We start from the raw sequence: 18,706 nt of genomic DNA, 5'->3' as shown, positions 1-18,706 counted from the left end.
CACCCCAAGCCCCTGCCCTATCCCTGAGCACCCCTGCATCCAAACTCCCAGAGCCTTCACCTAAAACCCCCTCTGGCACCCCAATTGCCTGCCCCAAGCTCAGCTCAGACTCCAGATCCCTTAATCCAAGTCCAGAGCCTGTACCCCCTCCCACAGCCCCTGCCTGATGAAAGGGAGGAAGGCTGAGGGAGTGAGCGACGATGGAGTGAGCAGGGGCGGGGCCTCGGAGAAGGGCACAAATTAGGTGGAGCAAGAGTGTTTATATTTATTTGAGGTAGATCTAGGATCGCACTTAAATTCAAAAAGTGATCTCATGCTTAAAAAGGCTGGAGATCACTGATATAACGTAAGCCTAGGAACACAGAGCCACTTTCAAAATAGAAAGCATGTGTAACCTCTCTGCAAGCCAGGGTGAAGAACTGGATCCTTTTCCATTTAAGTATGGGTAATTCCACCTTGTTAATTTTTGGGGGTCTGCTCTTTGCACCCTTATGCACTTACTGCACCCATAGTTCAAAGAAGTCGACAGCTGAAGAGGTTTTCCTAATTACTACCCTGGAACAAGGAAGCACTTGAAGAGGAAATACAAATTAAGCACAATAGCAGATTTGAGAATAAAAGCAGCAGAATCACTGTCATTTACTAGCCCAAAATAAGCTCTCTTTTGGGAAAGCATTTATTAGTTAAATCTACCCCAATGCGATAATTGCCAGCTCCCCGGAAAAATTCCTTCCCACAAATCGAAACCAGCCAGTTGCTGAAACAAACTGGCTGGCTCCATACCACCAACTATGGGAGCTCACCACCTCAAAAGAGCTCCATAAACCAATTTTTAATGGAGAGAGCTGGCTGTAATTTGCCTCAGGGGTGAAGCAACCATCAGCTAAAAGCGTGTCAGGAAGGACACAGTCTCTTAACCTATTTTGGGATCCGAGATACACCAGCTTTAGATTCGTGTGGGACTCAGCAACAGGTTAATGTCTAGTGACACACAAAAGGAGCTAGAAACACTGCAAGATCTTGAAACAGGGGAAAGGGGCAGAAGGAAGGAAGACAGACACAACAACCTAAGGTGATGAAGTGCAATAAGAGACAGGCAACCCTGACAGGGTTAGAGAAATACAAACCCGCCTAGCCATAGAGGGAGACCCAAGATCTCCACTCCCCATCAAAACAGTATCTGGGCAGCTCAATGGCACAGACATGGTGCACAGAAGAACAGCAGCGAAGACAAGAAGTTCTTCCCATAGCAAGACATGAGTAACCTGAAACCGGACCTTCGGCTTGATCCTCTTTACACAGAAAATTGTCATCACTTTGATCAGATGCAGGTTACTGGGACAGGCATAAGGAACCTGGAGCAGATTCTCTGAGCCACAAAAAAAAAAAAAAAAAAAAAAAAAAAAATCAATGCTTGTTTGTGGAAGAGGAATGGAAAAAACAGAACAGGGCAGCAATGCCAGACAGGAATGAGCCTCAAAAAAACCACAAGATTTTTTCTGGAGTTTTCCCCATTTAATCTGATTCTAGATATAAGCACCCAGAAAGGGCCACACTTAATATGTGATTGACTCCCTGCTTTAAAACAGGATTTTTTGCTTTTAACAGAATTGGTTAAATCAGGGCTACTCAACTTTGGATCCCCAGGGGCCACAATGATACAGCACATGCCGAGGGCCACAACTTAAGTGTGGTTGCATATACATGCAAATCGTTTATTTCACAGTGACGGGCATGAACACACATGCCCCATTTAAGTCAGTTCTGCTGATATTAATACAATGTAATATTTACCCCATTTCCACCCATGTGTCAGCACTCTGAATGAGCAATGACAGTCCAGGAATTTAACTACTAAAACACATCTCAGCAGAAGACCATTATATCGACTCCTTTTTTGTTTTGGCTCCCACCCGTGGGGCACACATTGAGCCTCGTGTAAACCCAAACCACACAGCGGACTGTGGGCCGCATGTTGAGTAGCCCCGGGTTAAATTAAAATATGTTCAATCTTACAGCAAGCACTCAAGGGTTACCAATGCCATTTTCTTTCTTCACTCCAACAGAAGTGAAGATCAATGTTCCAAATTGCATTGTACTAGTGTTCTGAGTCACTGGCTAAACAATTTACTGGATATGGTACATTTTCAGAATTAAATTCTAGGCAGGTTTGTAAGATAAAAGTTTAGCAAAGAGGGTTTATATTACAGTTACAGTGTAACATGTTTAGAAAAATCAAGTCCCAAAAAACTCAACTTATGCTTATGAAAACAGCTTCACAAAGTTCTACAGGACTCCAAAAATCTTTAATAAACGTGTCTATGTGTCTGAATTCAGAGACTTGAGTGGCTGCAGAGTAAATATATCAAATCCTGTACTTTTTGCAATATCAAATATCATTTGTCTTACTCAAAGACAGACAAGTATATTAATGAAACAAACACAGCATGACTATAGTAACAAGTTTTCTTTACTATGTAAATAGCCTAACATACACAATATAAAAAGAAACAAGTGCATGTTCTCAGGCAGTGTGTGTCTTGGATTCAACTGAGGCCTGATCACAGGACCAGTCTCCTCCGTTGGATCCTACGCACACAGCACTGCTTCGGATTCCAAGAACTAAGTATTGTTATTATTTCTGTGCCAACGTTACCTAGATACTTCTTGGACTGGGAGCCAGAGAGGAGCCAAGGACAGCGTCTGGAACTCAACAAGCCTCAGGACTGAGTGCAATTCAGATTTGGTGCCCAAGAAACTGGTCATTGCTCAGTTGAGGCTGAATGGCAGGGCTGTGAACCCTTCCAGAACATGAAATGCACCTGCACTTAAATCTCTGAAAGTCACAAATGAGAGTTTAAGGACTTGCCAGCTCGTCCTGCGACTTTCACCCTGCCTGCGGGCGCTGGCAAGCACCACTGTGGATAAACTGTCAGTATGTTTCGGCCAGGGCTGTCCCATAATAAGCAGACATGAGGTACGTGCCCTTGTATGTGGGGGGCTGTGTCTCCTTTGTGTGCCTGCACTCCAACGGCAGTGACCGGTGCAGGGTTTACCACAACTCACACTTCGATACATGGAGAAATGCTCCATCTGCATCCAGCTGGCTCACGGGCCGCTAGTTTCTATGCTGAGTGAGGTCTGCTCTGCACGAGGAGAACAACGTATTCTTGACAACTGCAGAGGTAAGTGCAGGTGACACTCCAGAGGGGATGCTTAGGACAAGGGGTGATAACATCTGGCCACTCCAGGGTGATCTGTGCAGAACAGGGGAGGCAGTGGAGGAGAACAGGCCAGGCACAACTGGTGTTGACTGAGCTCACCCCACACTTTTGCTTTTGTGAGGACCTGGTCTGACAGTTTCTCCTGCTATACCCAAGGGGATGCCCATGCAGTGCTGGTCTCACAAGGAGAGCGTAGGGGTGCCCCTCAGAGCAGGGGGACAGCACTGCAAGAGGGATAAGCTAGGGTTGCACAATGGGCTGCCATACATCTTCACTCCATTTCCTGGCTGTCAGAGCGCGGAGGCACGCAGCAGTCTGGTCAGCTACACAGTGTTGCTATCAACCTTAACCTTGCATTATCAAAGTGTGGAGGGTCTCTCCCTTGTTTTCTGGCCAAGCGGAGGGCCATGAGCACAAGGAGACTTCATGGGAACATCTCAGGGGATGATCTCCCCAAAGGACCCCCAGCTCTCCCTGAAGTACCAAAACTCAAATACTCTTGCCACTCACAGCACTTTGAAAATTAAAGTTCAGCCTACGCTGCATCTTGGGAATCCCTTGATCCAAAGGACCTCAACTTACACCGCTAACCCTATCGTGGCCCTGGTGTGGCACAGCTATATTATGGTGGGGCAGTGCTGACACTCCAGTGAAGGTTGCAACAGGGTTTCCATTAAAACCAGGGCAGTGGGGGGGGGGGGGGGGGGGGGGGTCTACACAAGTTCTGTCTTGGGGGTTAAATGCTTACCACAGTCAGTGTACTGCTTGATTTTTATAGCAGTTGGTTGGGGGGGGGGGAGAACCCACTTCAGTCTGCAAGTTTTTTTTTAATGCCTATCTTTGCCTGCGGACCCCTTCTTCCAGGACCTACAGCACTTTGAGATGAGAAACTGACAAGAGTGTGTTTGTGTAGACTGGATACATTATTCTAAAGACGTGCAATTGTTTTCTGTGGGGATTCTTCATGAGACACGAATTCTTGTTTTGGCTGATTACAGCCTTCTGGTACCACATTCGTGGACAGGGATGCTGTGCCAATCTTTACTGTAGGAAGCTTGACTATGCTTGTGTTCCCTGGTGCTCAGCAATCCCTTCTGATATGCTGATTCTAATCTGAGTCACAACTGGCTTCTCCAATCACTCAGTCCCACTGCTCAGGAAATGGGTCAGTAGTCTGCCGCATAATTATATTTCCATAAATCTGCTGTTTACCAGAGTCTTCCACCTCTACTCTAATTAATATGGTTTTCCTAGACAATACTTCTAAAGGAAAATCTCACAGCAAAGCTTCCTGAAGCCGGCTCTGCAGATGCAAGCGGAGAACTAAATATGCTCCACACACTCAGAAAACTGCTAAGTGCTGGACTCGAACTCACAGTCCTTGGGTGCTGCAGAGGTTAAGTGGTCACCGTCTGTGGCCTTAAGTCACCCATTTACTGACTTTTGGCTGCCTGCAGAACTCTAGTTCCACTGCACGTGCCTAAATGACTCTCATATCAACCTCCGAGTCACATTACTCATCCTACTTTTTAAATACTGGTTCCCCAAAGAGGCAGTGGAGGCTGGACAGCAGTGGATCCTATGCCCAAGTGGGTGATATTGGTTTAAGGAGGATCCATCATGTAGTTTAAGCTCCACATCTGCATAAAGGTAAGAAGCATATGTTGATTTTATTTAATTTTTAAAGAAGACCTGCATCTTGGGAACTCCTTGCTCAAGTGATCTGAAACATGGACTCTGGATCCCCATGCTGCACAGCAATTTTCAAGACAATCCAGGCGAGCATGTGGCTTTAAGCACTTTTAAAAATTGGCTGTAAGCAATAAGCTAGCGTCAACATTAACTAACATGGGTTAGCTCATCCATAAACACAAATTCAACTACCATCTTTTGCTGATGACTCAGATCTATCACTCTACTCCAGACCCATCTCCATCTGTCCAAAAGGAAATCCCAGCTGATTTCTCGGCCATCGCTTCCTGGATGCAGCACGGTAAAGAGAAGAGCGTAGATGGCCACACTCCCCAAGACCTTCCATCACCATTCCACTTGTCTCAGGCCCACAACCGGGGCATCCTTTTTGATTAGGACCCATCTCTAGGACCTCACATCCAAGCTCCAGCTAAGCCTTGCTGATTGCCATGTTGTGCAGAAACAGACACACAGCATTACCGGCCCTCTCTCCCCCCCCCCCCCCCCCACGAAAACACTGAGCCAGCCTCCCAAGCAGAGCAACATTCGTTTTTCTGTAGGTGGCCGATACAGCCTTGCTTTGCTTATATCCATTCACAATACTCCTGAAAGGGTAATTTTCCACTTTGACCATGCCCTCCCCCCAAATCCCTTGAATAGCTCTCCCAACACAAGCTACTTGTCCTCATTTGCAAAGGCCTTCATGACCCATCCGCATCCTACCACTCATCTTTCATTCAGCAGCAAAAGACTGACTCCTACCTTGGATCAGCCATATTCCCCACTTGGTAAGTTTTCAAACAAGCATCTTCAGGCTTTCGCCTATGCCTGAGAGGAGCAGCCCACAGCCATCTGCAGAGCTAACTCATCCTCTTCTAAACCCTTTAGCATGAGACTTAGAAAAACATCGACAATGGCTAGGCTCCTGGTGTGCCGAGACCCAAGCTCCCGAGCTGACTCTATTGTCTCATTGTGTCCTTGTACTTTTCATGTTGGTCTGTATCCAACGGTTGTCTCTTGTCTCATACTTGGACTGTAAGCTCGCTGAGTGTGTTCTTGTTGGGTGTCTGTACAACGGTTCACATCATGGAATCCTGGGCTCAGAATGGGGCTCCTATACACTATGGGAATACAAACAACCACAGCCGTTTACACCCCACTATAACGCATGCTTCCTCCCCCCATTTTTGCACCAAGGAGCTGAAATAAGCCAGCCTTGGTTTGTCCCACAAGAGTAGCACAGACTTTAAATACCTCAAGGAACAGACTGAAGAATGTCTGTCCCCCCTCAGGCCCCTGGAGAAAAGGCTGCACAAGTGGTAAAATCCCCATCGAACACATGGCACCAAGACACAACACGCTCTGGACTTGCTGTTCTGAACCAGACATCTGTCCTCCAAGCAACAAGCATTCAAAGCCCGCAATTCTGACTGACAACGACTCAGTAAGAGAAAGAATGAGCAGCCCAGCTGGTCACTACCTGGCTACCTTGGCGTGGCTCTGATCTAGGTTACACACTCAAAGGAGCTCCCAGGAGTTTGGCACTAACTTTTCCCAAGAAAGGCTGACTGCTCCCAACTGATCAACAGCAGAGGACGTGGCCATGCATACCGACATTCCAAACATCGAGATCCATAAGGCACGTTTGCAGCCCGAAAGACGCCTCTTTTCCCAGAGAGTTATCCGCTTCCGTGCACACGGATGCACTCACCCCAATAGAGGGATCGACGTAACACTGAAAGATGGACCAAGTTCTTTCCAAAGTCTTCCGGCCACTACTCTCCCTTGTTTCTTCCCCATCAGCCTGTTCTCTAGGCCAGTACCCAAAGTTCAAAAAACAAGCTAGCAACTAGTGAAGTTCCATTCTCTGATGGTGCTGGGTCCTGCCGTGAGAGCAAGGGACTGGACTCGATCTCGCAAGGCCCTTTCCAGTGCCAGGATTCTACACTGAAGCTGGCTCACAGGCATGCCCTGTAAGTCTCCCCTAATTACAGTAATTACTGTAATCCAATTAAACTTCACTAGGAGATGAGCATCATGTTACCATTTTCAATTAGATTTAAACCACTTATCCTCTGCATTAAGATCCATTTGGACTACAAACCCCTAGTGCTGCTTGAGAAATGGCATTTATCAGCCAAACAAACAACCACAGCAATGGATGCTATTCCGAAAGTTGGAGAAGACTGTACAGACAACAATTGCAGTAGCTTTTAGGGAGGGAGAAAACAAATGAACTAAGATAACTGCTGTCCAAGCCTGCTTTTCTCCCAATGATCAAATTCTTCTCCAATTCTCCACTTCCTCTAACTTCTGATCCCAGCTTCATGAAAAGATGGAACGTTTGCTAGAAGCCTACAAGAATTCCTCAGTGCAGGATTTCCACTAAAGCTGAGAGAAAGATTGAGGAGCATAACGGTGGGCCTGACGATGCAGCACAGTTTGGGAGATGGTCATGAATTCCACGGGAACTGCCCTCCTAAAAAGGTCAGTCTTAAGAGCAGCAGAATTTGGCCCATAGGAATTAGAACTGCCAAAACATGATGCATATAACCAGACTAACAAGCAAACTTCCCATGAAAAGGCACACTGTGATGCGTTTATAAAACACAGATTAGGCTTTACAGAAGAACGTAATGGCACCAGGTTGTCACCTTCTCGGAAAACAAGAGGGACATTAAGTTGTAATATATTATGCAACACATTTAGTAAGCAAATTTCCATATAACCATGAATTTCCATTAAAATAGGTACATTTGGTGCTGGAGAAAAGTGTATTGACAACTCTCGTGAATGAAAGAGACTTTATGAACAGGGCAATAGCTTGACAAGTTCCAATCTCTGCATCAGCACACCTCAAAGCTGGTTGGGGGAGCTGGGAGAGGACATATCCACGAAGACAACGAGGGATGGTTCAATACAGTTCTTGAGCAGAGCCTGCCAAGAAAAGGAGAACCAACCCATCTCACAGGGGCCAAATAGCCATTAAATGGGCACAACTTTCAAACCCTCCTGGACTGAAACCAGTGATCTGCTGCTGAATGATTCTATAAGCCCTGCAGCCCCCAGGCCTCCCAATGTGAGCCAACGTAAGGAGGCGCCCCGCTGATGTAACAGCTACCAAACATAGCTTTGTCAAGAGGAATATTAAGATGGCAACATCAAAATCTAGGAAACCTTAATTTTGGTGTTTTCTGGGCACACATTTCTGACACTCACATACAACCTCTCTTCTCCTCCTCCACACTTCTGGTACAGCTGGAAGAAGGAAGGTGGTAGCAGATGGACTGTGGGGGGCCAGGGAGAGGTGAGCATCATAATCTGAACACCGCTTCTAGGAATTAGCACAGGGCCAGAGATTCTGTACACCAGTCTGCTGCACAGCATGCTCCCAGGCCCAGAGCTGTGTGCCTGCACCTTGCCCCAAGTGTGCTCTTTTCTAGTGCCTAGCACTCGTCCACAGTCTGTGGTCCCTTGGGCCACGTGGCAGGAGTTCAACATGTCACTCCCCACGAGTGATTCTAGTGCCTGCCTCTCTGCTGTTATGACACATGCCTGCGGTGTACCAATTTGCAAGACACTCCCCCCTCGCGATGTGCATTTAGATTGCTGGAAACATCACTTCTCCAGCACACTTTTGTAATGCTGCCTGCATTTGGGGCAAAGCTCCCAGGAGGCGCCTCTCTGCAGCCCTTAGCCAAGGACATCACAGGTGCATACCCAGGGGTGAAAGTAACTTAAGTTTCATGCAGTTACTGTTGTGTCACATCCTCCTGGGGTGGGGAGGGGCACCCAGGGCAGGACATGGGCGGAGGGGCTGTGATACAATACCTGTAAGAAATTGAAGTGTGGGTGGAGTGTAGGGGGCTCAGGGCAGGGAATGGGGAGGTAGGAGAAGTCAGGGCAGGAGCTTGGGGCTGAGGAGGAGCTATGGGCAGGAGAGATGTGTGGAGGGGTGTCAGATTCAGGGCAGGAGGCTGGGGGTGCGAGGGGATGCATGCGGGGAAGGCCAAGGGGGGAATTTCAGGAGGTGGGGAGGCTGCAGCTACACTTAACCAGTCGCTGTTGCTTTTCTTTTTCCTGCTCCCTGTGACTATGCAGCAAGGGGAAAGTGCCCAGCCTGCTGCATACCTGGCTGCCAAGATGTGCAATGGAATTTAACAGCAGACTATTCTGAGGTGCTGGTTAAACACATGCCTCTCCTTAGGACAATTTATGAAGAAAACCGTGACAGCAGATATCACTATCACAGCCACAACAGTCAACTGTAGCCTGAGGAGAAATGCTGAACACACCAGAACATATCGCCATTGCTTTGGACAAGCTGCAAGACGACAGCTACTGTTTTGCTCAGACTCTTGACATTTCAGAAGAGCTTCAAGAAACTGCAGAAAAACACTGATTGCAGTTTAACATTTTTGGGTAAAAGAGCAAACGTTTCAAGCATTTCCTGTGCCTCGTTTTATTGCCAACATCTCCGAGTACCATAGGGGATGCCTCCCAGCCACAGAGGAAGATAGTATTAGATGCTCGTGTCATAGTAATCATGCATTAATGACGACGGTAACATTACAGGGCTGGAGGGGAACCATTCGAGCTAGAGAGGATTGCTTATTGAGTGTGAAAGAAAGTCACTCCACTGAGCTGATGGAAGTCACTGCCCAAGTACCTGCAATCAGAGTTTGTTCAAATGTTAAACCAGCTTTTGAAAGCAGTAGCCACTTCAGGAGGTGAAGAAAGAATAGCTTCTTCATTTGGATTCGTTTAAAAGTCAAAACTGAGAAACCAGCTGGGAATTAGGGATGCAAACGGGTAACCAGTTAACTGGTGCATCAGAACAGCCCATGGCAGGCAGAGGGCTGCTCCAGCCTCCCTGCATGGCTGGAGAAGGGAGCCCCTCAACTGGGATCCCATTCTTAATCAGTTACCTGGTTAAACCTCGCATTTAATCGGTTAACTAATTAACCAGGATTTGACATCCCTAGTGGGAAGTGAAAAAGCGGGGAAGTTTGTTTTCCTCTTTTAGTCTAAGAATAAAAAGTAGGTGGGAGGATCCATGATCAGCTGAAGGTTGGTCTTTGGTTTACAGCACTGAGCTAACTCAGGGCTATTCCCACCCGCACAACCTTGTGCAAGTCACTTCCTCTCTTTGCTCCTCAGATCTTTATCTTTAAAATGGAGATCATATTCCACAACCTCTTCTGTGCAACGGGAAGTTAACAGTGAAGTGCTCGGCCACTGCACGGATGAAGAGAGAAACCCCAGCTTACAATGCTGATTTTTTCTGAGCTCTGTTCAGTTTGCTTCCTTTGTTTCTCCCAGACGCTTGCCCCAATAAGATGTATGTTATGAGACACAAGTCTGAGAGTTTCAAGCATCCTAGAAACAGATCAATAGCCTAATGCAAACCCTGCCACGGATGACAGTATTAATCCAACCATAATTTTTGATTCTGGGGACTACTCAGCAAGCCATTTTTTATTGAGCTGCACCCCCACTTCGCTGACTAACCTTTCATTATCTCAGTGTTAGGGCTATAAAATGGGAAAGTCACATTCACCATAGTAGAGTAGCCAACTTACACAGCCCTTTCTACTTTCAACGCAGTTTTCAAACTGTAACAAATCTCTGTTTTTTTCAGAGAGGGGAAATGGAAGCAGGCAGCACTTGAGTGAGACACCTGTTATCATACAAGTCAGTGACAACCCCAGAATCATAAGTCGGGATTTTACTGTTGCAAATTCAGCCTTCAGACCACTTGACCATAATAACTCTCGGACCAGCACCATAATTCGAGACACACACAACTCTAGTTTATTTGCGCAAAGATCATTTGTAAGAAGCTTTAGGAGAAATGTTCTGCAACATATCCTTCCACTGGGACAGTAGTTCATTGCAGAACAGAGACTAATAGTAAAGAAACAGGTCAACAGCTTCTGTCTTCTGGAACACAGACGCCAGATACCTTATTAACAACGTAACACTACTGGTGTGATTGCACTGACTGAAACAAGGAACTTGATTTTCAGAGAAGCAGAGTACCCCCAACTTCAGTTTAAGTTGGGTTCTACACAATGGGTTCTACACAAACTCAGTTCCTCAAAGTCAGGCAGAAGAAATCCATTGCATGCATAAAGGAAAGCTGTGCCTGTCACTATCAGATGGGTGTGAAGCCAGAGGGCTAACATCCAAAAGGCTGCATAGTTTTAACATAGCTGCAGCATATGGTTTTGATGGAGTGATATCAACAGCCTGCCCTGCATGACTGAAATATTACGATTGCTAATACCACAGAAGTACTGTTATACATACAGCAACAACTGTCCAGAAAGTACTTAAAAAAACAGCTGACAGCAACAGAAGAAAAAGGATGTCAAATTACAGAAATAAGCTGATCTCTATTTCAGAGAGAAACCACACTCTCTTCCACCTAATGCACAAAGGATCAAGCAAAGGTGACGTAGATTTCACCAAGAAATGTCTCACTGAAGAAAACTATGATTCTCTGCCACTATTTTTCACCAACAAAATGTGGCCTCTGACACCATTTCTCCTGTAAAGCAAGATGCTTATTCCATCAAGTTTTACTAAGTCCATATAGAACGGCTGCAGTTCCGGTAAAGCAAACTAATAGATCTTCCTCTCATCCTTGTGAAGTGTGACATCTCATATATTATCCATCACAAAGTCTTCTCAGCAGCCATCAACTGGGCAAACTGAGGAAAGCATACCAGGCAATCCACTCTCAATCCACCCACAAAACTCAAGGCTTCCTATTAGCTACACGGGGCAATTCACGGAATGAGACCGTTGCCTTTTCTCGCCTTTGCTGGCAAGCTCTTGTTCAGAAGAGCATTCCAAAATATCACATTCCCCAGTGCGTGCGTGTGTGCGTATGTGAAGAAAAAAATAACTGCAGGCACTTTGCCCCAATCACGTATTCCAGTAAGCAATCACTTGCTGCTCCAGCCACTGCTCCCCTGTATCACTGGATACCATCAGGGTAGGAATGTCTCAGAAATGGAAGCAAATGTCTCTAGAGATTCATCATGATACACTAACTTAACTTTGAAAAAGGGAAGGAAATGCTCCCTCCCAGAGCATAATCCTCCTGCATATTCCACCCATCCTCTGACTTTTTGCTGAATTGAAAGCAATGGTATTTGAAGAGTCTTAATAGTCAACAGGAGCACAAAAGAGAAATTGCAACCAATGAAAGTCCCAAGGAAAACAGCTGACCATACACCAAGCTCATTTCCCTCTGACAGGTATGGGGGACACAAACTCCCATATGTTGCATCAACCACCAAAAAAGTCTCAGCTGTCCCCAGTGTTTAAACACCCACTAGGTTTCACAACCCCAGACACACCCACAACCCAGCTTCCCTCAAACCCCAGTTCCACACACAAATGCAACTTTCCTTACACCCAGCTACCTGCAACCAGGCAAGCACCCCCACACACCCATCACCTAGCACCTGCACCCGCAGACTGCTCCTGCACCCAACCTCCCATTCAGATCCACCAACACCAACCCTCTCCTACACCCTACTACCCTTCCAGACCAGACACTCCAAGCTCACTTCCCAGCTTCTCCCTCCCATACACCAATCCCCTCATTTTGGCCCCATCCCAGAGCCTAGGGGATCCACAAAATCTACTAGCCGAGGCCTCCCCAGGCTCTGGTGTGCAAGGGGAACGTGGGGAGTGTCTTTCTGTTTCTCAGTCAGGAGGCCACATCAGTGAGGTGGTAGGGGGTTTTAGCTTCTCACTTCTGTGCAGCCCCTCCGACTGATGTTTCTGTGAGTCAGCAGCTCCTGAGCCAAAAAAGGTTCCCCACCTCTGATAGGAAAGGACAGAGTCAGCAGAGAAAGGAACACCGGAATGGAAAACAGAAGACAGTATTCAACACACACAGCTTCCTATGTTCCCCTACACTTTTGCCACAGAAACTGCCATGGCTTCTGGGTGTAGGAGAGCACCTACCTGGGAATATTTTGAAGACATTTGTTCCCTGGGTAAAAAAAAAGAAAATGTGTCAAGTGTAAGCAGTGCTAGAAGTTGATGCAGGGCCTCCCTGCAAGAATGAAACATCACAAGAAAAACTGCTTATTGGGAGAAAATGACATGGATATGTCTGAAGAACAATGCGGCTCAACTTTGCAATGCATTGTTCTTCAAGACTCTTTCTATGCTGTTTAGTAGAAGTGTGATTTAACCAATAAATCCCCGGGCTGTTTGCTATGTTGGATGTTGCTAGAAGAAAAGTTTAGCTTAGCTAATTTTTATGGCTTGGTTAATAAGTTAACTAGGTTTAGAATCTATCACCCATGTATATAGCACAGAAAGCTTCTGTAAGAGGAATCTAGGGTTGCCAGTTGCCTCTGAGTGTCCTGGTCTTATTTTATATTACATAACACATACCTCTTAGTTTGGAACATCATGGTCCCAGACCATAATGGTGATTCCATAAGTCTATTCCCTCTTTCACTTCAGCATAACTCAGCTTTCCAAAAGGAACCCCATCCCATATGTGTTTTCAATGTTCTGAGTAATGACTGTTGGAATTAATAAAATTTGAAAATTAAAACAAAAACAAAAAAAGGGAGTTTAAGGACAGCCATCAGCCGGCAACTCAGGAGATTGCTGCAATCGCAAATGTGAAACATTTATGTAACATGTAATATTTAGCTTAATAAAATATAAGTGCTATTGTGTGTGTGTCTATGATTTAGTTCTTACCATTTCTAACGTACTGCTGCTGTATCTGTGTATCTGCAGCTTGATGTAGGTCATGAGAATTATGTACTACTTCCTACGTTAATAATATCAAGTTATCTAAAAAAAAATTACAGAAAGTATACCTTCTTAGATTATGCAAAATGCTGCACTGAGCTGTAAGTTAACATGATTTACAGGCAGTCCCCGACTTACGCGGATCCGACTTATGTCGGATCCGCACTTACGAACGGGGCTCTCTCGCCCCGGAGCTCTCAGGCAGCGGTCAGCCACCTCGACCTCCGGGGCGAGAAAAGCTGCTCCCGGTGCCCCTGGTCTGCTGGGGACCGTCTCCAGCAGACCAGGGGCATCGGGAGCAAACCCGCAGCAGACGTCCCCAAGTCAGCCGTTGCTGAAACTGACCAGCACTGACTACAGGAAGCCCGAGGCACAGTTGCTCTGCCCCGGGCTTCCTGGAATCAGCTGCTGATCAGTTTCAGCAGCAGCTGACTTGGGGTTCTTAAGTTGAATCTGTATGTAAGTCAGAACTGGCGGTAAGTTTCAGCAGCGGCTGAATCTGGACGCCAGTTCCGACTTACATACAGATTCAACTTAAGAACAAACCTACAGTCCCTATCTTGTACGTAACCTGGGGACTGCCTGTATAGTGATCAGATTTGCACTTCTGTTTGAAAAATGTGAAATATCAGTAGGAACCTTGATTTAAATTAATGACTTTTTGGGTGATTTAAATCAATCCATCCTGGTCCTTTATAATTGTGGGAACTACAATTTCCCTCAGTTCCCTATAATCTCCTTCTGTTCCTGATGGTAAAGTAGCGATTGAAAGGATTGTGTTCTGTGTTTCACTGAAACAGCGATGATCACCCTTATATGCCAACAGTCAGACCAGAAACCTGACAACACACCTTGAATCTCTCAAGCTACTGTAACATCAACAAAGACACAGAGCTTGTTGGGTGCCTTTGCTAAAATGTTAGATTACTGGACACTCATGGCGATTTCACGCCTATATTCTTTTTTTTACTTCTTCCTACCTAAATCAAGCAAAGACAGTAGCCTTTCAGAAACTCTTATCATGGTCCCCTGCCCAACTTCAATCATTTTTGGTGTGATTCTGCTGAGGAAAAAAAAAGGGGGTGGAGGGCGAATTCTTCCTACACAAACTAGAAGACAAAAAGAGATCTTGCTCATTGAAATATACTCGCCTTCAGGCAGACACCAAGCATGGAACTATCAGCCCAGAATGTTTGGAGAGTTATGAACATGTGAAGAGAGGCTGCTAGAATGAACATGCACTTTCAGCCTGACTACCAGAAGCCTAGACATCTGCCAGAAGACATTCATACAAAACTGCTACGAGATACTGATGTAAAGCTTGAGTATTTCTCAACTACTCGTTTCAGGAAGGAGTATATAATGGGCAGAAGAAAGGGTCAGAATGAACAGGGAAAGACGCTAATACCGCCTCACACAAACCGGAAAACATACTGCCCCTCTTCAAGTAAAGTAGCATCGTTACTGTAAAGCTATCCATGATCACAATTTGCTTCTGAAAGAAACTGGCTGTGAAAGCAAGCAGTTCACATGTATACCCAATCTTCTGCACTCAACCAAAGGAAGCACTAACGGATGCTTCCTGCCCCATGGAGCCTTTGGGTGAGCATGGAGCCAGCAACACTCACGCAAAACAAAACAAAAGAAAGGAAGGATACACAAAAGAGACAAGGTAGAAAAAGAATCTGAACATGGACAGAAAAAAGTAGAGGGAACAGCAACTCCCTGCTAATCCACCTCATGGTGGGCAGCTCCAAAGGCAGTCGGGATACCTGTTTAATCGGCACACAAAGCCAGAGGTCTTTTTATTCACCGAACAGCCACAAAAAAGAAAGCACGCAACCACACAGGACTGGAGACTACGACACTGAGGAATTTTCCTACGGATCAGAGCTGGGGAGTTCACCCTTCAGATCCTATGTCCCGCTCTCTAGTCCTTGCGTCCTCTCCAGTTTGCCTGTGGAAGCATTCCCAGCAGCACGGACCCCAGAAGGTTGGGGTCTGAACACACTCCGACATCTCAGGGCTACTGGGTAGGAGGCCAGACACTGATATGAATCTGGGGAGCAGAACTGGGCAATGGGGGCTCCCCATGGACTCTCCCCCACTCCAGTGCTGCTGGCTGGCACCGTTCCCTGAATGCCTAGTTCACAGCACTCCATCTGTCAACCTGCCTACCCACTGTACACATCCAGTGCCTGTCATTTTTATCATAAAAGCCAGGCAGAGGACGTGTGTCTGGAAACAAGAACAGGCTTGATATTAACGCGGGAAGGAAGCCTGCTTTGTGTTTTCTCTTGTTCCCATCATAAAAGCCCGTACCACCGAGGCTCACCCGGCCTGGGGGAGGGAGAGGAGGCGGCAGGGGCTGAAGGATGGACGAGGCAGTCAGGTGCGCAGCTGCCCACTGCACACAGCTTAAGCTGTTCTCACCCCCCCCCCCCCAAGTGCCTGATGTGGGCAGGTGCCCTCCCCGAGCGAGGAGTTTACAAACCCGTCTGGTGCCCAGACGCAGCCCCAGGAGCCAGGCTGTCACCTCCCAGCCCCCCGCCCGACCCCTCCCGGGCCCCGGCTGCTCCCTACGGGCCCGCAGCTCCCCCCACGCCCGGCCAGGCCGCCACAGAGCCCCTGCGGCGCCCGCCTGCTCGGGCCGGGAGAGGGGGAAGGGAGAGCGAGCGGCCCCGCCTCTCACGGCCCGAGGGGGAGGAGGGGAGCCCGGCCGGGGGGGGGGGGGGAGGGGGGGGGAGCCCGCCCGGCAGGAAGGGGGGGGAGGAAGGGAGCCGGGGGGGAGCCCGGCCCGGCCGGGGGGGGGAGGAGGGAGAGAGGGGAGCCGAGCCCGGCCCGGGAGGGGGGGGAGGGATCCCGGCCGGGGGGGGGGGCGGAGGGAGCCCGGCCGATGGGGGGAGGAGGGAGAGAGGGGAGCCGAGCCCGGCCGGGGGGGGAGGAGGGAGAGAGGGGAGCCGAGCCCGGCCCGGGAGGGGGGGGAGGGATCCCGGCCGGGGGGCGGCGGAGGGGAGCCCGGCCGGGGGGGGGAGGGAGGGAGCCCGGCCGGGGGGGGAGGAAGGGAGCCGGGGGGGGGGGAGCCTGGCCCGGCCGGGGGGGGAGGAAGGGAGCCGGGGGGGGGGGAGCCTGGCCCGGCCGGGGGGGGGGGGAGGAAGGGAGCCGGCGGCCGGGGGGGGGAGAGAGGGGAGCCCGGCCCGGGGGGGAGAGGGAGGAAGGGAGCCGGCGGCCGGGGGGGGGAGAGAGGGGAGCCCGGCCCGGGGGGGAGAGGGAGGAAGGGAGCCGGCGGCCGGGGGGGGGAGAGAGGGAGCCCGGCCCGGGGGGGAGAGGGAGGAAGGGAGCCGGCGGCCGGGGGGGGAGAGAGGGGAGCCCGGCCCGGGGGGGGGGGGAGGAAGGGAGCCGGGGGGGGGGAGCCCGGCCGGGGGGGGGGGGGGGGAGCCCGGCCGGGACTCACCGGGGCACGCAGCTGGGGCCGGAGCCGTCGATCTCCCAGGTGGCGAAGAGGTTCATGGGCACGGGGCGGCCGAGGGCCCCGGCGCCGCCCGGGAAGCTGAGGCGGCCCCGCTCCGCCGCCATGGCCGCCGCGCGCCCCCCGGCCGGTCACTGCGCCGCGCCTCCCGCGGCCGCCAGGGTCACAAGCAGGGGCGGGGCCTGCGGGCCGAGGGGCGGGGCTTGGGCCGCGGCCCCAGGAGGAAAGGGGCGGGCTCTTTGTCTGCCCCCTGCAGCCCGGGGAGGGAAAGGCGGGCACAGGGGCAGTGCGGGGGGGGGAGTTCGGGGCAAGGCCGGAGGGGCGGGCACAGGGGCAGGGCGGGGGGGGGAGTTCGGGGCAAGGCCGGAGGGGCGGGCACAGGGGCAGGGCGAGGGGGGGAGTTCGGGGCAAGGCCGGAGGGGCGGGCACAGGGGCAGGGCGAGGGGGGGAGTTCGGGCAAGGCCGGAGGGCGGGCACAGGGGCAGGGCGAGGGGGGGAGTTCGGGGCAAGGCCGGAGGGCGGGCACAGGGGCAGGGCGAGGGGGGGAGTTCGGGGCAAGGCGGAGGGGGCGGGCACAGGGGCAGGGCGAGGGGGGGAGTTCGGGGCAAGGCCGGAGGGGCGGGCACAGGGCAGTGCGGGGGGGGGAGTTCGGGGCAAGGCCGGAGGGGCGGGCACAGGGGCAGGGCGGGGGGGGAGTTCGGGGCAAGGCTGGAGGGGCGGGCACAGGGGCAGGGCGGGGGGGGAGTTCGGGCAAGGCGGAGGGGCGGGCACAGGGGCAGTGCGGGGGGGGGGAGTTCGGGGCAAGGCCGGAGGGGCGGGCACAGGGGCAGGCGGGGGGGGGAGTTCGGGGCAAGGCTGGAGGGGCGGGCACAGGGCAGGGCGGGGGGGGAGTTCGGGGCAAGGCTGGAGGGGCGGGCACAGGGGCAGGGCGAGGGGGGAGTTCGGGGCAAGGCTGGAGGGGCGGGCACAGGGGCAGGGCGGGGGGGGGAGTTCGGGGCAAGGCTGGAGGGGCGGCACAGGGGCAGTGCGGGGGGGAGTTCGGGCAAGGCCGGAGGGGCGGGCACAGGGGCAGGGCGGGGGGGGAGTTCGGGGCAAGGCCGGAGGGCGGGCACAGGGGCAGTGCGGGGGGGGGAGTTCGGGCAAGGCGGAGGGGCGGGCACAGGGGCAGGGCGGGGGGGAGTTCGGGGCAAGGCTGGAGGGGCGGGCACAGGGGCAGGGCGGGGGGGGGGAGTTCGGGGCAAGGCTGGAGGGGCGGGCACAGGGGCAGGGCGAGGGGGGAGTTCGGGGCAAGGCTGGAGGGGCGGGCACAGGGGCAGGGCGGGGGGGGAGTTCGGGGCAAGGCTGGAGGGGCGGGCACAGGGGCAGGGCGAGGGGGGGGAGTTCGGGGCAAGGCTGGAGGGGCGGGCACAGGGGCAGGGCGGGGGGGGAGTTCGGGCAAGGCTGGAGGGGCGGGCACAGGGGCAGGGCGAGGGGGGGAGTTCGGGGCAAGGCTGGAGGGGCGGGCACAGGGGCAGTGCGGGGGGGG

The 18,706-nt window shown here is 51.1% G+C and overlaps 1 protein-coding gene across 6 annotated transcripts in view; it reads right to left on the bottom strand.

Moving 5' to 3' along the window:
- Positions 1 to 17,340, bottom strand: part of PACS2 (phosphofurin acidic cluster sorting protein 2) — a 92,210-nt gene extending 74,870 nt beyond the window's left edge. For 3 of the 6 annotated variants that reach the window (XM_075937068.1, XM_075937069.1, XM_075937071.1), the window contains exon 1: positions 17,167 to 17,339. In XM_075937068.1, coding sequence (XP_075793183.1) covers positions 17,167 to 17,288 — 122 coding nt within the window. In that variant the 5' untranslated portion in view covers positions 17,289 to 17,339. Of the gene's footprint in view, positions 1 to 17,166 lie in introns of all 6 variants that reach the window. The other 3 variants (XM_075937067.1, XM_075937070.1, XM_075937072.1) reach the window with 2 other exon arrangements.
- Between the last annotated feature and the right edge of the window lie 1,366 nt (positions 17,341 to 18,706).

This window comes from Pelodiscus sinensis, chromosome 9 (genome assembly GCF_049634645.1).
Source record: "Pelodiscus sinensis isolate JC-2024 chromosome 9, ASM4963464v1, whole genome shotgun sequence".
In the NCBI taxonomy this organism is placed as follows: domain Eukaryota; kingdom Metazoa; phylum Chordata; order Testudines; family Trionychidae; genus Pelodiscus; species Pelodiscus sinensis.
This window is presented reverse-complemented; position numbering and strand designations above follow the sequence as displayed.